We start from the raw sequence: 18707 nt of genomic DNA on the forward strand, positions 1-18707 counted from the left end.
CCAGACAGACATGTGTTGGGTAAATCCCCCTGTATTTAAAAATAGACAAGCACATTTCACATTTAAAAAAAATTACAAAAAGAATCTACAAAACATTCATAAACACGGTGCAAAATATATGTGCAAAGTGACAACAAAGCCGTTTCTTCTCATGCCATCATTTCTGACTTGTCCTCTGGTTTAGGAGGCTCCACCTCCATGGCCTTGAGATAACCTAAAGAAAAAGCACATCATAACATGTGGGAAATTTTTATACATAATTATACCTTTTTTTTTTCATTAAAGGCAAAACCTCTAAACTGCATATTTTTCTCCCTCACTCTCAGTGTAGTCTCTTTCCGGTCGCGCAGAGATAAAGATCCAGGCCACTCCCACCAGCAGAGCAACCACTAGGTTGACAGTCACCCATGGATGCAGGATCTGGTGCTCTGTCCCCGGGGGCCTAGACCAGAGAAAGTAAGAGTTACCTCCAAGCTTTAGAGCTGGATTGAAAGGTTAAAAGAATAGTTCAACATTTCTTATTTTTAGCTTGTCACCTCACTGTCAGGTTCAAGACAAGACTACAGAAACCAGAGTGCGTTGGTCAGAAATTAAACAAGTTCCAACAAGCACACAGGAGGGTTTAGTGATGCTGTTTAAGTAAAATTTCTGTCGATGGAGGTAGGCTAATGTTACCTATTGACTACCAGTATTTGAGCTAAGCTAACTAGCGATGAGCGACCTTTGCCTATTTCTTCTTCAGAAATGCACGCACGGTTAAAGGAATGGTTTCTGTCGTCTTGTCTTGAACCTGAGAGTGAGGCCATAAGCTTAAAATAAAAAACTGAGCTATTCCTTTAAATGATTCCAGCGAGTGAGCTCACCATAACGTGGTGTTGTAGTCTGGGTAGAGGTTGATCCGATCGCTGGTCATCTGCTGGCTCAGAGAGAGCACCAATGCACAGAAATACACTGGGGAAAATAGACAAAAAAAAAACGTGAAACAAAAGCAAAATCTCTTTCCGAGAGGAAAGCCCTTTAAAAATACAGTGAATCCTGTGTGGACTCACAGAAGGAGGCGAGAGCAACCGGGTCCAGGGTGACAAACTCCTGCAGAGCCACGGAGCCTTTGGCCAGGTTCACTCTGAAAACACAAACAAGCCGCATTCCTCTTTATACTTTCACACACAACTAAATGTCACCAAGCAGCTGCACTGCACAGGTATTTTTTATACGTAGTTAGTAATCCACTTACATAAAAGGTGGGGAAGTTTAAATTTAAAGCAAGAACGGCTAAAAGGTGGAGTCAGCGATTCTAGAGAAAGCTTGTTGTCAAAATCACTTTTTGTCAAAATCAGTGAATATCTTTTTGTATGTGTTGCATCACATTTGTTTTTTTTCTTTGTGTCAAAGCTGCATGGAGAAAGGAACTCGATCGTCCAATCAGATGCTCACCTTGTTGTCAAGATCATTATCCCTCCGTTTTGCATAATTTTAAAGCTTTTTAATGACATACTTCTCTCAAGCTAAACAGTCAATAATGAAGTGTCAGTAAGGCAGCGTGTTTTGGAAAGAATTCTTCTTATTTCCTCTTATTCCTTTTTAGTAATTCAGAATAGGTACACCAAGTGAAATTATGTTTTTTGATGATGGCACTCCTTTAATATTTCTTCGCACGTGTTGTATCACATTTATTTTATTTTTTTATGTCAAACCACGCATGGGGAGAGGAACTGGATGGACCAATCAGATGCTCAGGTAATAGACAGAGGCAGACAGGAGGGTTGTACCTGTCAAAGGAGGCCACCGTGCAGATGACCAGCAGCATGTAGAGCAGGGACTGTGAGGGGTAGGCCAGAGTGTGGTACTGCTCCAGCAGGTTGGTCAGAGTGCTGAGGTGCTGCCCGGCCAACATGTACACTACCACCACGTTCCATACAGCGTAGCCCGCCAGGAAGCCGTGACAATACATGCCGAACACTCTGCAAGGCACGCAACAAAGCACAGGAGACGGTTAGGGAAGGAGCGTACGGGCATACCGAAGGGTATAAGGGAAAATGAGAAAAAAAAAAAATGAGAGATGGAAGTTTTTTTCTTTCTTTTTTAAATGGCTCTGAGGAACTTTGAGTTTTTGTTGATTCTATCGGCCCCTTCGGACAAAAGCGCTGCTCATGTATGCTATTTGTGTTTTGTACAAGCTTTTTCCCCTGTACCTGAAGCCCTCATGCACGCGCAGAGAAACGTCTCTGGGGGTCCACAGTGGCTGAATGGGCTGGAAGTCAGCCAGGTTCTCCATTTGTACGCTGTTCTTCCTCCAGTCCGAGCGCTCTGCCGCCTGGAATCGCTCTGACACGCACATGCACACACACACACGCACACACACACACACACACACACACACACACACACACACACACACACACACACACACACACACACACACACACACACACACACACACACACACACACACACACACACACACACACACACACACACACACACACACACACACACACACACACACACACACACACACACACACACACACAGAGGCGTTAACACTCCAGCCATTTGAATACACTAGACCACATCTTCTTAGTCTTTTTGTTACTCACTGTTCCTCTCCACAAAGACTTTTCCCACTGGCTGGCTCTGACCCTGCGGCGCCGAGAACAAGGCATGCTGGGGGATGGGAGGAGGCGTGTCGGTAATGATGTCGTCCTCTTCTACGTCCAGTTCATTGGGAGTTTGCGATTCAATGACCCTCGACTTCCTGAAATCACAAGAAGAGAGCTTAAGGAAAAAATCTACCATACAAATATTTATTTCCAACAAACTCCAATTGAGTCATAAACACCTAAACGTTATATTTCATTAAAAGAAAAGAAAGAGAAGAAAAAAACAGACATAAAATAATTAACTAAAATGATATGCAGACACGTGCAGATGTAAAAGAGCATGCAACACGAACCAAGCGTTAAAGGTGGAGTCAGCGAGGCTGGAGAATCGCTTGTTGTCAAAATCAGTGAAAATCTCCTCACGATACTCTACCTGTACACATACTTTGTGTCTACTGAAAAAAACTGTGTTAATTCACAGCCTAGGCTCGGTTAATAGCTAAGGTAGCCCCATTCGTTAACGTAACCTTTGTATAGATACCAGTTTACAGAGCCTAGCGCACACACACAGTAGAGACAGGTAGCGGATCGTGGGGATATGTTCACTGATTTTGACAAGAAGGGATTTTGACAACAAGCGTTCTCCAGAATCACTGACTCCACATTTAATGCATGACAGGATAAATGCCAAAATCAAAAAACATATTATGTGATTATTACTTTTTCTTCCTTGTCTTTTTTACCACTTCTTCTGTGTCTGTGGTCTGATCCGCTGCGTCTCCATTCACCAAGTCGGCTTGGTCGTCGTCAAGATCTGTAACCATCAATTTACATAATCCTTAAATCTTTTTCAGACACTTGAATTTACTCTCCACTGAGATCTGATTATGTTGGAACTACAGCGTGTGAAGATAAGTTCTACCTATAGTGGCAGCTTTCTTTTTCCTCCTCCTCCTCTGCGGTGCTGGCTCTGTGGTGGTTTCGAGGGGAAGTTGTTCCCCGACCTCGGACTGCCTCCGGCTGCCCATGCCTCCCATTTCCAACCCTGGATCTAAACCGAGAAAGAAGCAGAAACCGCTTTATATTTTGAATTAAGAAACTAAAGATTTTGTATGATGGGAACCACACATAACGAAGGAAGGTCTTAAGACTCCTATCCGATGTCTACAAACTGGTGACATACTGTACGTGAAATTGAAATATTTTAAATTGAAATTGGACGATTAGAAATATTTTGATTCCTCAACAGAGCGTTGCCAGTTACACTCTCACCACTAGATGCCGTTAAATACTCCAATATTATATTACACACTGTACCTTTAAGTGCTGTCAAAACAACGCTGTGTGAGGCTTAATGTCGGGATGAACTTGACCATTAAATCCAGGTAATCACTTCATGTGTGTGTATGTGTACATACCGGCAATATCATCGACTCCATTTGCCTCCTTTCTCGTCCTCCTTTTCTTTTGTTTTGTTGCAGGTGCTTCTCCTGCGCAAGATGACACATAAGTAAAAGATACATTTACTAAATAAAGTAGAAATATGAGACACAAACAAGCAAATGTTGGTGTTTCAAATCCCAACCCACCGGCTGTTTCTTGGCTTCACGTCGCCACACGTCGAACAAAAGAGAAGAAGAAAAAGAAATAAAAGTTTGGTTATATTGTTCAGCATCCATAAATAGTGACCAAATGTATCCAACAGTTGCATTTACTGACCTGGGCATTGTAGGAAGCGACCGTTGCCCTCGCTTAAGAGACAAAAAGACAGGTCAGTTTTATTATGTGTCTGAATTTCAATTTTCAAACAACTTCAATTGCATACAATGTAATACTTATTGCACAGTATGGGATCAGAAGTATTCTAATTGATTTGACATTTATAAATACAATTTTAGTCATTGATTTCCAAGAAGTAAAAATAATTTTTAAGTATCAGCGATGACCAGGACCTTGATAAACAGCAGGGGGTCCGAATAGCTAATTAAGGACTACAACTCTGTTTTTACCTAAGGTCAGGGGTTTTGAATACGAGGGCTGGGGATTATCCAGCTAGTTTTTTTCTAAATAATCCAACAAAAAACACTTAAAACTTATTAATTGATGACTAAGTTTGGTGTAAAATGTATTCTAACAGTCTATTATCTCTTTACAACCAGCATCCAAATGTGACACTTAGCAGTTAGTAAAATTGGATTGAGGACTTGGTACTTAAACACATTAACAAATGACCTCTCATGGGTAAACAATGAGCCCCCAGAGTAACAGTTTATTTTCTAATTTAGACAAACATTGTGTGAACTTGTTTTTAGAAAGTTTCACTTAAAGCAGGTACAAAAAAACAAAACAAACCTTACCATGTTTCGGGCCATTCACCCCTTCAACAGCAAGAATCAAGCAAGAGTGGAGTGAAGCTACGTAGGCTACACTGCTGTCATGGTTAAATCCTCAGCTAAATCTGTGTTCATACATTTGCCAACAGCGTGGATTAGCTCAGGGCAGAGGTCAGCCACTTGAGTGCATGTGTCTGGAACATCCCAGGAAATGCGTATGTGAAACCAGTTTAATCTTTTTGACGGTGTTATAACACCAACACTGTGTTTCTTTTTGTTCTTATGACAACTGTTTTTGTTGTTGTAATTTTTAGGTTTTTAAAAGGTAAAAATCAACATGGAAGTTTTAATTTCTATTTTATGGATGGAAACAGCTAAGGCTATTGTGATTTTCCATTCATGTCACCATGTTGTAATAGAAAATAATGTAAGAAAAAACAATGTTATCGTCCTCTAAATATTAATTTTACTAATTCCACAGAGCCCTATTTTAATCACACTATCTGGGAAATAAATGTACTTGTTGTAACAGGGTAATTTCATAGTGTATAGAGCATTTCTATTCCAGTAAAGATCTCAATACTTGTGTTAAAAGCAAATATTTGGTTTCACAGATGTTAATGGGCACGAGCATTATGTTTAACACCGTATTAACAAGTATGACAAAGCACACTACTTGGATAACTGTAAGGAAATTATATCAAGACTTACCTGATTCACCTGTGGAAGAGGTGGGAGTTCCCTGGGTCTCATTTTCTAGAGAAGCAAAACAGAATAGAACTAGCCATTTATACAAGTTAACTCGCTTTTTACCCAAATTTTAAGATGCAAAAATGGTCAGGAGCTATTTGTTAGCATTTATAAAAGGTTAGTCTGCGTTACGCTACAAAGAATACACGTTAAAGTGGACAATTGTCGTCAAAATAACATTCAAAACACCGTTAAATAAGTTACCTTTGAGCCTCCTGTGTCCATATTATGAATTGTATCCCTAACAGCGACTTTCAATATTAACCCAGCTAAATCGTATTTAGATAAAAGGATATTTTAAAGATTGAAACCTAATAAAAGTAGGAAAACGGCTTATTGATATATTGTTTACTCCTTTATAATGTCTATGGTTTACTCTGTACCCCCATGCTCTGTACGAGCTCAGGCTCAGAGCCGTTACCCGGAAGTTTACAAAGAACAATCATCACTTCCTGTTCCTTCAATATAAAAGCTCTCGCACATAGCACGTATAGGCAAAATAAAAGACCGACAAGACAACTATTCTCCTTCTTTTTAACCAGACGGAGCATGATCGCCACCTTCTGAAGGCTATCATTGATTTAAAAAAAAATCCTATATCCTGATGATAAATAGCCAGTCTACGGAAGAGGATTAGGGCCACACATGAAAAAAACAAATTAAATTCTTACTTTATTCTCAGAACTTTGAGATTAAAGTCATAATTCTGACATTATTTTTTTTTCATGTGTGGCCCTTATCCTCTTCCGTACTGGTCCTACCAGACCATCGTACTTCATTTCATTTGGGAAATGAAAATTGAGCGAAAGTATGTAGGCGGGCAGTGCCAGGCCAGGAGATAAGTCCAGTAAATTGTAAATTAGGTTGATATTATTCCATATTAAAGCTTTGACCTCTGCTTTGCTTTAGTATTGCCAACTCTAAACTATTTGCATCTAATTCTTGGATGCCTATTCGAGCTGGTACCCATAACAACTTCTCAAATTCCCAGTCTAATGACTCTAAGATAGTAGAAATTTCATAAAGCGAATCCGACAAAACAAATTCATTTAAAGAGGTTTATTACTTTCACAAATAGATACACTTTTTTTTTTTTTTTTTGCAAATTTGAACATCTTTGACCCCTTAAAAAAGTATGTAAACATCAAACATAAAAGTCAGAAATCTTTATTGCAGAGTTGTGAACAAGAGGGGAGGAGGGCAAGAAATGATTATTATTTTCTTTTTATTGTTCTCAGCGCCCCAGTCAACATTTGGCTACATTAAAGCTGCACAGCGTTTTCTATGTACATATACTAACTTGTTGAAACTGTTTTTGTAGAACAAGGACAACATTGGAAACTAGTTGACGGTTTTACTGCACAGCTAACCTTCTAATTTTTTATTCCAATTCAGACACAATTTCACAGATTCTTTTGGACTGGAGTCCAGCTCCGTCTTATCTCTTGGGGATTTGAAACTACTTAAGAAGCAGATCAAGCTCACATGTAACACCGATATGAAAATACTTGGGTTTCTTTCAAGCCCTTCTCCCCCGAAAACAAGCAGAGTTAGACAGATATAAACATGATTTACATGTAAGGGATTTTTTTAGATTGAAAATGCTTGCTGGTCAGGACTCTGCACTGGGTCTTATCCAGCTGGCGGGGACCCACTGCGGTTCGTCCTGTGCTTTCCTAGCAGCCGTCAGCAGCTGCTTACAGGCATCCTGCAGGTCGTCGTTGGCGATCGTGTGGTCGAAGAATTGCGAGTAGTGGGACTCCATCTTCCGGGCCCAGTCTTCCATCTCCTGGAAATCTTCGTCCTGTCGAAAGGAACTTCAGTTAGACTCAAACATAAGAACCTTAAATTAGATTGGGTTTTAAATAATACATTTTTATTTATTTTAAACCTTCACTATTACATATTATGTTGGGGTTTGTGTCTGTAAGCTGTCCCCAGATAATAAATACAGTTATTTTATTAGGGAAAATAGTTATATTTAAAGCTCAAACTAATTTCAATTCCATCTTCAAGCTATGTTTTGTTTTTGTCTTCTATTTTTGTTGTTGTAGTATTGTGTGTATGTATCTTTGTTCTATTTTCATCTATTTCATTTACAACTCAATATCTGTTATATTGTTGTAAAATCTTAATAAAGCGGTTTTGCAGAAATACTGCACAAATCTGGAACAAAGATTGTCCGAAACAGGTTATAAAATAAAATAAAAAGGTGTCTACTTTGTACGGTCGGTTGATGTAGTAATTGGTGGTGATGTATGCATCCCGTCTGGTCTCTCTGAGGCGATCTGGAGATGGAGGCTTCACATAGATGACGTAGGCTCTTAGCTCATGGGTCCTCACTGCCTGAATGGCCTGCAACAAAAACATCAAACAATTCAAATAAGACACTGCAGGTGAATAGGGTAAAATGTGTAACTTAAAGATATCACCATGAAGAATGATTATGAAATGATAGTTGATGTAAGTGCTTTAGAATTTGAGATCTTTGGTTTAGAGCAGTGGTTCTCAATTCTTTTCTGTCATGCCCCCCTAGGGGACAGACATTTTTTCGCAAAAAAAATCAAAGTTCAGTTTATTAGCTCAATTTGTAACATTTAAACAAGACTGCTCAGTCTGTGTGAATCTCAGGACAGAGAAACAAGAGCAAATGATTCACTGAGGTTTGCATTTCATTCAAAACATTTATAAACTGTAAACATAGTTAAGGTGGTGTTTTTTTATTATTATAGGCCAATAGGCCTTTTGTGATGCGATAACCAATAATTAATTAATGTTATTATTAGTCTACTTGCTTGATTTCTGTTTAAATAGCCTAAAGAGACACTTGGAGACACATGTGGACATTTATTTACTGCAAATCGCAGCCTTTCGCGCGGATATGACCATACACAAGCACACGTCATGCTTGCTAGCACTTAAAAAAAAAAAACCCTGACAACTCACGGCGCCCCCCCAGGGGAGCGCGCCCCACCATTTGAGAAGCACTGGTTTAGAGTATCTAAAAAAACTCATGATGAGATAATGGTCGTTAAAGATGGTTGCATAGGAGAAATATACAGACCCAAACAGATAAGGTTTAGTCAAATAAACAGCAATATGTACATTTTAGACCTTTTATTTACACTAGTATGAAATAAGACATGTTATGGAAGCAAAAATTACAACGAAATTGACCAGTGCTTGAAAAAACAATGTTTTTTGCCTGCAGTGTCTCGCCTTTAATACATAAATGACCTTTTAATAGACATTTCCATGTTGTTCTTACGTTGGGCTCGATGTCGATGATGCAGATCTTCCCGCTGTTTAAAACGTCCCTCACTGACTCAACACTGGTGCCGTACAGATTCCCTTTGTACTCGCCGTACTCCAGAAGCCTACAGCAATTACAAGTGTTTCATATTTTAACATGAACGTATTCATTAAATTAGTTATGATTTCAGTTAGTGTTAAAGGTAGATTATGTTACAGATAGAATTAATTACAATAAAAATGCTCAAGTATCATATCTATGTTATTATATTTGGTAAAGCAGTATCTCCACTCCAGTCATTTATTATTGATGGCTTTGTACCTGTTGTTATAAACCATGTTGTCGAAGATCTCCCGTGTGGTGAAGTGATATTCTCGGCCTGGCTCCTCGTATCCCTTTGGTGCTCTGGTGGTGTCTGCTCAAGGAAAAGAGAAGCTTTTTATTCATATTTCATAAAACATACTGTATGTTATTTTGTCTTATTGAGACAGATTTAAATATGATTAGACACTGTCATTGTCAAGAATAACACATGACTTTTAAATTAATAATCGTTTTGTATGACAAAAATAGTAACGTACGAGGTATGGGTCCCTGGAAGAGGTTGGGGTGCATATCAATCAAACGCCTCCGAAGTTCATTTACGCCGACACCAGACGGACCTGAGAAGGAAAGAAAAAAAAAAACGTTATCATAATCATATATTTAACTATGTGGAAACAGCTATTGGGAAACTTTGGCGAAAGATCATGCTGATTTCCACAACAGAAAAAAACACGGGATGTACAGTAGTAGGGCACCTGGTTATTTTTTAAGCATGCTGCATCTGACCACAATAATTCTCTTCCATTAAAGCCAGTGTTATTGCAGCCAGGAGCTTGTTGTGTACCTAGGAGTGCGATGAGGCGGTGCTTGTCTTGCGGGTGGCGCTGGTAGCGTACCACCTCTTCATACGGGCTGTTGGTGGCGTTGTGGCAGCTGCTGGGGCAGCGGGCGTGGCAGGATGGATGGATGTTGCCATGGGAGCGCCGCCGCCACAGACGCATGCTACGCCTGAAGCCCACTGAGAGATAGGAGACACAGTTCAAAGACTGATCAACATTCAAAACATACAGAACATAACTGATAGAAATGATCAGACTTTGAATGGTATTTGTATGGTATTGGCAGGTGAATAGGGTAAACATTTTTAACTTATAGATTCCATCACAAAACTTGGCCATTTGATTACTGACATAAAAACAATTATTTTTCGTATTGCAATGTTTTTAGAAATGTTAAAATGAATAAGCACATTTGCAATATCTTTACTTATTATGTGTACTTTTGCATCTTCTTAAGAAACAAAAATCAACATGTTGGATAAAGCCAGAGTTACAATCTGTAGTTCGTTTTTACAACAAACTAGTGTCCAAGGATTTTACAAAACATATTTTAGATAGAGCTTTTAGTTTTTAATTTAATAAATAAAATAATAATATGTACAGGTCTTAAAAATGCATTTTCTGCATGTTTTACTACTATTTTACAGTTAGAAAAATGTATCCTAAACGAGACAATTAACAACATATGAACAAAACCTTCTGTATTGACCTTCAGAATAGTGCTAAGAATGATTATGGACAGTTTTGTGCATGAAAGTGCTTTAGAAGTTGAGATTTTTGGTTCACAGTATTGAAAAAACTAATGTTGAGATAATGGCTTTGATTTATACAAGTATGAAAGAAGACATATATTGACCAAGTTTTTGCCTGCTGTGTCTTGGCTTAATAACATACAAAGTGATAACACCATAACTCACCTACGTAGATCCCGTCAGCGTTGGTGCTGAAGTCATCCCCCTCTGTTTGACGTCAAGATGCAAATAGAGGATTAGATTAGTAAAAAATGAATAAAAAAATAAACAGAAATTAATAATAAGGATTCATAAATCATTTAAATAATCTTCTAAATGCAATTCAATGCAATGCACCACGTTTGAAACAAGGGTGAGATTATCCAATTTGTCACTTGACAGGTTAAATCAATATAATCACTATGGTATTTGTTCATTTATTTGACCATTTGATTTATGAATGTGTCACTTTTTTTCCTCCTAACCCCCAATAAGTTTAAAGCATTTTAAAGCAGTTTTTTTCTCACCTTCTCTGAGCTCCTCTGACATTCCCAGACAGATAGAAGGAGATTTAGGGAGAGAAACAAAACCAAATGTTTCAGATAGAGAGTATTTCGATTGTATCCAACTTTATACTCCTCCACTACATCTCACAGGTAAATCTTGTCCATTTAACAGCTCTACGTTTGTCTAAATTAGTTTTTAGAGATAAGCGGTTCTCACAGGACAGCCACGCAACAAACATATGATGATCTTACAGAATATTTTGCATTGCTATAGATTGTTTCTCTTTAAATGAGGTATCTGAATACAAAACAAAACAAAGACTTACCTACCAGATTCAAAAGCTTCCTCGTCTGACAGTTAGAAAACACACAGATGAGGGAGGAAATTATTTAAAAATCTTTAAAAAACAGGCAGTTAGTTTGATAAATAAATGAGGCAGCTAGGTAGCTAGGTGAAGCTTTACCTGCTTCCACACATTTATCTTCCAAGGCCATCATGTCTTCCTCTGTAGGAGAAAAATGGAAATATTACAGAAAACAATTATCATAGAATTATTAATAATATTTGCCTGAAAAATGAAATGAAATCTCCTTCCTTACCTTCCTCTACAGTGCTCACTTCAGTTAAGCGTGGAATGAAACACAATTGTTAATGATTTAGTCATATATAGGGACTGTCAATGTTGGAAATGATTAAAAAAAATATTAGAGCAAACTCACAGGTCTGCATGCAGGCGTGTGGCTGGTAAGACTGAGACCACCAGAACTCCCTCTGCTTCCTGTTACATTCAGGTTTGTGAAGTGTAAAGCGAAAACAGACAGACAAATTGCATTTAAAATGCTTAAATTCTGAATAACAACATGGCAAGTAAAACCTCTTCCATGTTAAGACTTTTTCTTATTACAACAGTTTCCAATCTCAGAGAGAATGTTTCAAGCCAAAGTTTGTGGTTCCTGATGCTCAAATACAGTATAAATCAACTCTAGTTGTTGTAAGTAGACACTTTCCCTTTGCAGCAAAAAAAACTGTGCAATGTGTGAATGAAAAAAAAAACCTCCAGGTATATCAGTAAAAGCTGTTTTATTCCTGACCGTTTCAGTAGGTTGGTGGATGGTATGAGTCCAGCGCAGGTGGTGTTGCTGGGCAGTTTCTTGGCCTGCCACCAGAGGGTGTCTGTCTGGTCTACGATCTCCAGGACTTCCCCTTTCCTGAAGCTCACACCCGCGTCAGCGCAGGGGATGGTGGGGTCCTGCTGGGGGCTGTAGTCCGCCATGGCCCGCACATACAGCTAACACCAGACAAATGAGCTTATTATGAGGACTTCAAATAAATTGCAAAAATGATCAAATTAGGATTTACCATAGTCTGGTTGTGGACTGGCCTCTCTGTGATAGGAATGACCTTAAACATGATGGTGCCTTGGGACCTCGCTTGCTGATTGGTTGTAGGTAAAAGAAAAAGGATTAGTCAAGATCTTAAAGATCCCAAATGGAAATTAAATTTATATATAGTATGAAAATAATAACATTTTACCTACCACGACTTGTATAACTTGCTCAGGCTCAAGCCCATCAACCGGAAAACCATTCACCTCTATGATCCTGTCCCCTGCATGGAGCAGACCTATACACAAACACAGACATACATAATAAAAATAGAGTGTTTAAACTTCTCGTTACAATAAAGAATCCAGCATAAACCGTTGATCAAAATCAATAAACATTGTCCAACTCACCACTTTGGTCAGCGAGCCCCCCATGGATCACCCGGGCGACAAAAATCTCCCCCGTGATCTCATTTCTCTTTATAGTCGCTCCCTAGGAACGGAAAACATAGAATGAGTAAACCTGCTGTGGTGTGGAGAAGAAGCCAGTTTTATAGGTCATAATAAAAATCAAACAAATGAAGACAATTGATGGGAGGATGTAAACACTCATAGGAGGAAATTATGCTGCGTTCCTTTAACAATGGAAGTCTGAGGTCAGCATAACACAATGACACTGATGAAAGTCGTCGAGCATGTGAGGAGAAAGCAAGGGTGCATTTTATGAAAGGATGAAATGGTCCAACACGATGGAAGAAGAACGATGAGAAATGCTTCAAAGAGTAGGAAATAAAAGCCAACTACCGCTGTGTGTGTTTTGCAGGTCGGACACTTGAAAAGGACAGAAGACGTCTACTCTTTGGACACTCTAGGGGAGTCTCTTATTTGGCCTTCTTCTTAGTCTTCTTCCTCTGGTTTGAACGAGCTCCTTTCAGGGTCTGCTTGGGCTCACCGCCGTCACAAAGTCCATTGGCTTGAACTTGCGTCCATTTCGTTGAGGGCGATTCTTGGGTTTTATTTGGCAAGCCACGGCAGGAGAGTGACAAATGTCCGTGTCCCTGAGATGTGGACGGAGCGGTGTCCAAGGAACCAGAGGAAGAGGAGAAAGAGGAGCACGAAAGAGAAGGGAAGGAACATCTGGACTGGTGCATCAACAATGGACGATGTTCAAGGTTCTTTGGAGTTTTCTTCTTAGGTGTGATACCTTGGTGCTCCTCTTTGGGGCTGTCCATTTCAGCCCTGGTGGAAGCTAGAAGCGCCTGTAGCCCGTCCACTACCTGCGTTAGAAGGACCAGGGCCTGCGAGTTGTCTTGAACAGTGTCCGACATGCGCTCCGTCGCGGCAGCCATCTTGTCCCCGAGGAGCTTGATGTCTTTGGTGCTGTTCTCCATGGAAGAAGCTGCCAGTTGCACCGTGGTCCTAAGCTCATCAAGGCTCTCCTGTTTGGCTAGCTCGACAGGAGGCAAGTTCACCAAATGTCGAGGGCGCAAGGGGCTGGATGGAGCCGTGCGGACACGAGGGCTTTGGTTTTGCAGCCTAAAAGGAAGCCCTGGATGGAGGTAGTTGTCTTCGTTAGAATAGTACGGTTCGGCGAGACACGGGGGAGACATAGTCCAACGCCGGGCTGTATGGAGCGCCGATGGAGCATTTGAGGACTCTGGTTCATCTCCGTCCAGGTCTTGGACGAAGTTGTTGTCTCCAATGTAAAAACAGACATTGTTAATCCGTGGAAAGCCACGAGTAGTTGATGTGATGTAGGATGGATGAAGAATATGATGCAATGATTGATGATGGAACAGATCTGTTCTTACTAGGGGGTGTCACGATATTTCATGACACGAAGTATCACAATATTTCTTACCAATTAGAAAGGAGCTGTAGACTGAAGGTGCAGAGCGGTGCATGCTTTGCTGCCAGGTGTAACAAACTCTGCAGTGGCTCATCTGCTGATAGTCACTCGTTAGCTTATAGCGATGCAAAGGGTAAGGCCGGGAGACTGCTGCCATTGCTGGCTCATTTGGCGGGTAGCTTCCACGTAGGCTCCCGGGAGCAGACCTCATCGCCTCATCTCGGTGAAACCTCTGGTGGGTGATTCGACGCAGCGTGTCCCAGTGACTGTGAATGCGCCCTTTGGAGCTCTTTGCACCTTTGGGCGACGCACCGAGATGAGGCAGCCCGGCTATCTGTCGATCGCAGAGCTGTGACACAATAGAGTCACTCAAAGGTGGGAGGGAAACGTTCAATACAAGGAGCAGAGATTGATAAATTCCATTGGAAAAGAGCGAGGTTTAGAAACACTCAAAAAACCCTCTTTCAATAATCAACTCTATACATTCTGTTAAGGTGAGACACTGCAGGCAAAAATCCAATATCTCAACATTATCATTATTTTAATTTTTTTTCTCCGATTTATGATATACGTTGTTCTTAGAATCATGACTAGAATGCATTGTTGTTAGGAAATGATCTGAAGCATTGGCATCACAAGTACTGAAATGAGATATTATAACATTGAAACGTGCTCTCTGTTGGATTTATATTTAGTAACAACAACAAAGCAGCTTAATATTAAAATATCACCACAGATGATTTACAATGATGATTTCCAACAATTTACACTCTTTGTAGCGACCGCTTAATAAGGTGTGACAGACGGGTTTCTCTAATCCCAGGAAACCCTTTTCTGCATAGAGGGATTAAAAACGACTTTCCTGCGTCACAATGGGGGCTGCGTCCTTGGGTCACAAGTGAATTTGCATTTTTTTAAATATTTAAACAATAGTTAGTGAGAGACTTTGGCTGTGTGTCTAACCAGAGGCTGTTTGTTCTTGACTAGGCAGACGGTCCTGGTGGCATCCTCGTCGTCAGGCAGCTCGTCCGGCATGGGTGGAAGCACCGGGTCATAGTCCTTCTGGGCCACCGTATCATGAGCCGAGAGAAGGGCCTACAACGCAGGGAAAACTGATGAGCTACTAGTGAAAATAGTGAAGTAGCACAGTTAACTAACTTGTCAAATAAAGACTGCATACTTTATCATGCCAATAACTGGTGGTTTCTCACCTGCATGTGTGGCTGCCTCAGGAGGCCATAGAGCTCTTTGGCCTCTGCGGAGGAGTTTTGCAAAGACCTGATGTCCACCAGCAGCTACAAACAAAAAAACACACATATCAAAAATGAATGCAAGGGACAAATGTCAATAAATTGTGAAATATAAAATTCACAATATGAGTATAACCTGCAGTGAAAGTCCTGATGCGTAGGGCAGAGCCGGAGCTGGGGAATCTCTCACAAACCTTTGCAGACGCTCATAAACCTGTAAGAGACAAATATATGAAGATTGCATTATCAAAGTATCCTCAATCTTAAGGCATTGCATAGAAAAGAATAGAATCGTTAAGAAAAGTGTTTGAGACCTTGAGCAGCGACTGCATCCAGGAGGCGTTGAGCAGACTGTGGAGGACCTCTGCTCCGTCGATGTCTGCATTCACTGACTGCCTCAGCTCCGCGATCACGTCTTTCAGGATGTGACGCAGACCTGAAGCAGCACCAACACACACACACACACACACACACACACACACACACACACACACACACACACACACACACACACACACACACACACACACACACACACACACACACACACACACACACACACACACACACACACACCAACTTAGTGGACTACTATAATGAAGAGTGGCAACAGAAAAGCAGTACAATAAAAATAAAATTCCCTTTACTAACCGTGTTCTCCAAGTTCATAGTGTGGGTTTAACACCTGAGCCTCCACCGCCTGCTTCATGGTCACTTGGCCCCCCCCTCCAACGACCTTTGACCCCAACCACGGACTTCTTACAAGGGCTGGTAAAACCTGAAAGAGTTCAAGAACAGTGGTGCTCAGTTTTTTTTTTACATTTGCATACAGTGTGTAACAATTACTGTTTTGTAAATGGACTTTGCCTGGTGTTTGCTGAGTGAGTCCTCATCCCTACATCTACTGTAGGAGGTCCAGCAGATTGCAACGCTCCTTAAATGACTGCACTGGCTTTCTGTGCACCAGAGGGTAGATTTAAAAATAATACCACTCACACTATAAGGTTATGGCCATGAATATATATCAGAATTGTTGATGCTGTTTAGTGCAGCTTTCAAATAAAGTAGTTACATAACTCCCTTTATATCTGTAACTACTTATATGCTTGCTTTGTTCTATTGCATTTGAGGCAACTTATTGATTCAACAGAACTTTAAGCATGAATATGCACCATGTTAGAACAATGTAAAATAATATAATGAAAGGCCTAAAAGTTCATTTTTGCACAGGGAACCTCATCAGTATCTGCTTTAGTTGCAAAACAAAAGAGAGTGACAGTTCCCTGGCTGTTAATCCAGGCGTGAGCGTGCAGTGGGATCAGGTAGAGAGGTGCAGTCAATACTACATTAGCAGTGTGAATGGGGTCAGTGGTTAATGGCACACTTTCACAGCAGCTCTCGATGTAAATACAGAGACGTGCTTAAGAGCATAATCTCCGGTGTTGGAGTAAGCAACAAACAAAACGTGTCGGTAAAAGGATTTTACCGACACGGTTTCGGTAGGAACAAATTCGCATTTGTTGTTATTTGTTTAACCTACACTAAAGGTGGAGTCAGCTATTATGGAGAATGCTTGTTGTCAAAATCAGTGAATATCTATGCATGTGCGCTGAAAAACCCAGTATTAAAAGACAGCCTAGGCTCTGTAAATGGGCATGTTGTTAGCTACGGTGGGCCTCCTTTGTTTACATAATAAAATACCCTTTTTTTTGTACATGCCCTTTAAGGAAGACATTGTGATTGAGCAAAACAAGGAGTGTTTGACAGCCTATTTATCTTTAATCATTGCTGTAAATAAATCCTCACATTCATATTTGAAAGCTGCAAGTGGTGCAAAAAGAGAGAAGGGTTTTCCTTAGTTAAATTTTGAAGCAATTCCTACCTGAATTCTTTATGGTCTGCCAGCAGCTTTGATATTCTAGGTCCTAGAAGTGCAGGAGAATGTTTCTATGATGGGAAACGATTTCCCCGGGGACTAGAGAGAGAGAGAGAGAGTGAAAGAAAGAGAGAGAGGGCTATAATCTCCCCCGATCCCATTTAATCCCAGGGCGAGTGAGCCGCCTGCCTGCGGCCACCGGAAGCCACCGGAACCCCTCACCGGCTGGCTGGCTGGACAAATCTTCTTAACTCTTTCAGCTTTCACGCAGGAGCATATCCAACGTATGTCACAGTCCAACAGTGGGCAAGTGTCCATTTCATAAAGACAGGAGACTTAAAGTTAGACACACACGCCTGCTTTGTCACACAGTTAGAATCACTACTTAAGGTTGTAAGAAAGAGAGAGAGATATGGAAGGTGAAACAAGACATAAATGTCCTCTAATCTTCCTCCAACAGCTGGATTTAATGGAAAGTGGACAGAAAAAGATAAATAAACCTTGACGTTACTGAAGTTAATTAGGTATAATCTCCAGATTGTTAATCTAACTCTTAAAGGAAATTATACAAAAATCCCACAACTGTAAAGGACGCTTAGATTATCTCGTTTGCACATGATAATAGTTGCAGTAACCTTTGACCTCCAAGATCTATTCAGTTCATCTTTCAGAATCTGTTTATTGCCTTTTGTTATTATTCAAAAGGTACAACACATTTGACTACATGTAAAAGACACACAGGTGGAAGTAATGTCAGCCATCTGAAACAAAAAAATGTCATATTATTGAACACCAGACTCCATTGAGAAAACAGTAATTTCCACCCACAATGTAACAGTATGACATGTGTGGGGCGTTTTTTGAGGTACAGTTAGTTTAATGAACAGTTGTCAACAGGTTTTTAAACCATTAATCCAAAATGAGTTCATGAACATTATCTTCAGTTTACATTAATAACCATTCAGATTGTTTTTAAGTTCTACTTCATGTACGAACATTACAGTAAATGTCCAGTTGTGCCTTTGTTGTGTTTGATTTGAAAGTCAGTTTTGTTAAGTCCTTCCTTTTTAAGTGAAAAAAAAATCATAGTTTAAAGAAAGCAATGAAGCTTTGCTTTGTCTCCGGTTGACAGAATAATGTCGAGTTTGTCAATGACCTACTCCTATAGGACGACAACATTGCTTCACTTATTCTAAGTTCCAGGCACATTTGGTCTCACTAGTGTTTACTACACCTGTGCAGACAATATCTGTTGAAATATGAACAGTTTGAAGCTTTGCTTCAATGGAAACTGTTTGTATTCAAACCGTCCTTATTTGCAGCTTTAAATTTCCATTTTGTGATGCAACA

The 18707-nt window shown here is 40.2% G+C and overlaps 2 protein-coding genes across 2 annotated transcripts; both read right to left on the minus strand.

Moving 5' to 3' along the window:
* Window positions 1-31: 31 nt before the first annotated feature.
* tmem237b (transmembrane protein 237b) lies at window positions 32-6094 on the minus strand. Its single transcript, XM_080052608.1, has 14 exons — window positions 5888-6094; window positions 5645-5689; window positions 4320-4351; window positions 4190-4203; window positions 4019-4090; window positions 3523-3651; window positions 3321-3414; window positions 2598-2755; window positions 2193-2325; window positions 1770-1961; window positions 1050-1123; window positions 864-951; window positions 321-442; window positions 32-214 (listed from the first exon to the last, which is right to left on the minus strand). The coding sequence occupies exons 1-14, from the start codon at window positions 5906-5908 to the stop codon at window positions 150-152; spliced, it is 1239 nt and encodes a 412-aa protein (XP_079908734.1). The 5' UTR covers window positions 5909-6094; the 3' UTR covers window positions 32-149.
* A 1201-nt stretch (window positions 6095-7295) lies between these two features.
* Window positions 7296-16190, minus strand: mpp4b (MAGUK p55 scaffold protein 4b; the record flags this gene model as incomplete). Its single annotated transcript, XM_080052923.1, has 21 exons — window positions 7296-7487; window positions 7904-8038; window positions 8952-9060; window positions 9258-9351; window positions 9518-9598; window positions 9826-9999; window positions 10738-10779; window positions 11079-11093; window positions 11388-11408; window positions 11522-11563; window positions 11658-11675; window positions 11778-11836; window positions 12150-12346; window positions 12418-12492; window positions 12596-12681; window positions 12794-12875; window positions 15195-15326; window positions 15443-15526; window positions 15618-15695; window positions 15796-15917; window positions 16133-16190. The coding sequence occupies 21 exons, from the start codon at window positions 16188-16190 to the stop codon at window positions 7296-7298; spliced, it is 1896 nt and encodes a 631-aa protein (XP_079909049.1).
* Window positions 16191-18707: the final 2517 nt, after the last annotated feature.

Source organism: Ammodytes marinus (genome assembly GCF_949987685.1).
Source record: "Ammodytes marinus genome assembly, chromosome: 24".
In the NCBI taxonomy this organism is placed as follows: Eukaryota; Metazoa; Chordata; class Actinopteri; order Uranoscopiformes; family Ammodytidae; genus Ammodytes; species Ammodytes marinus.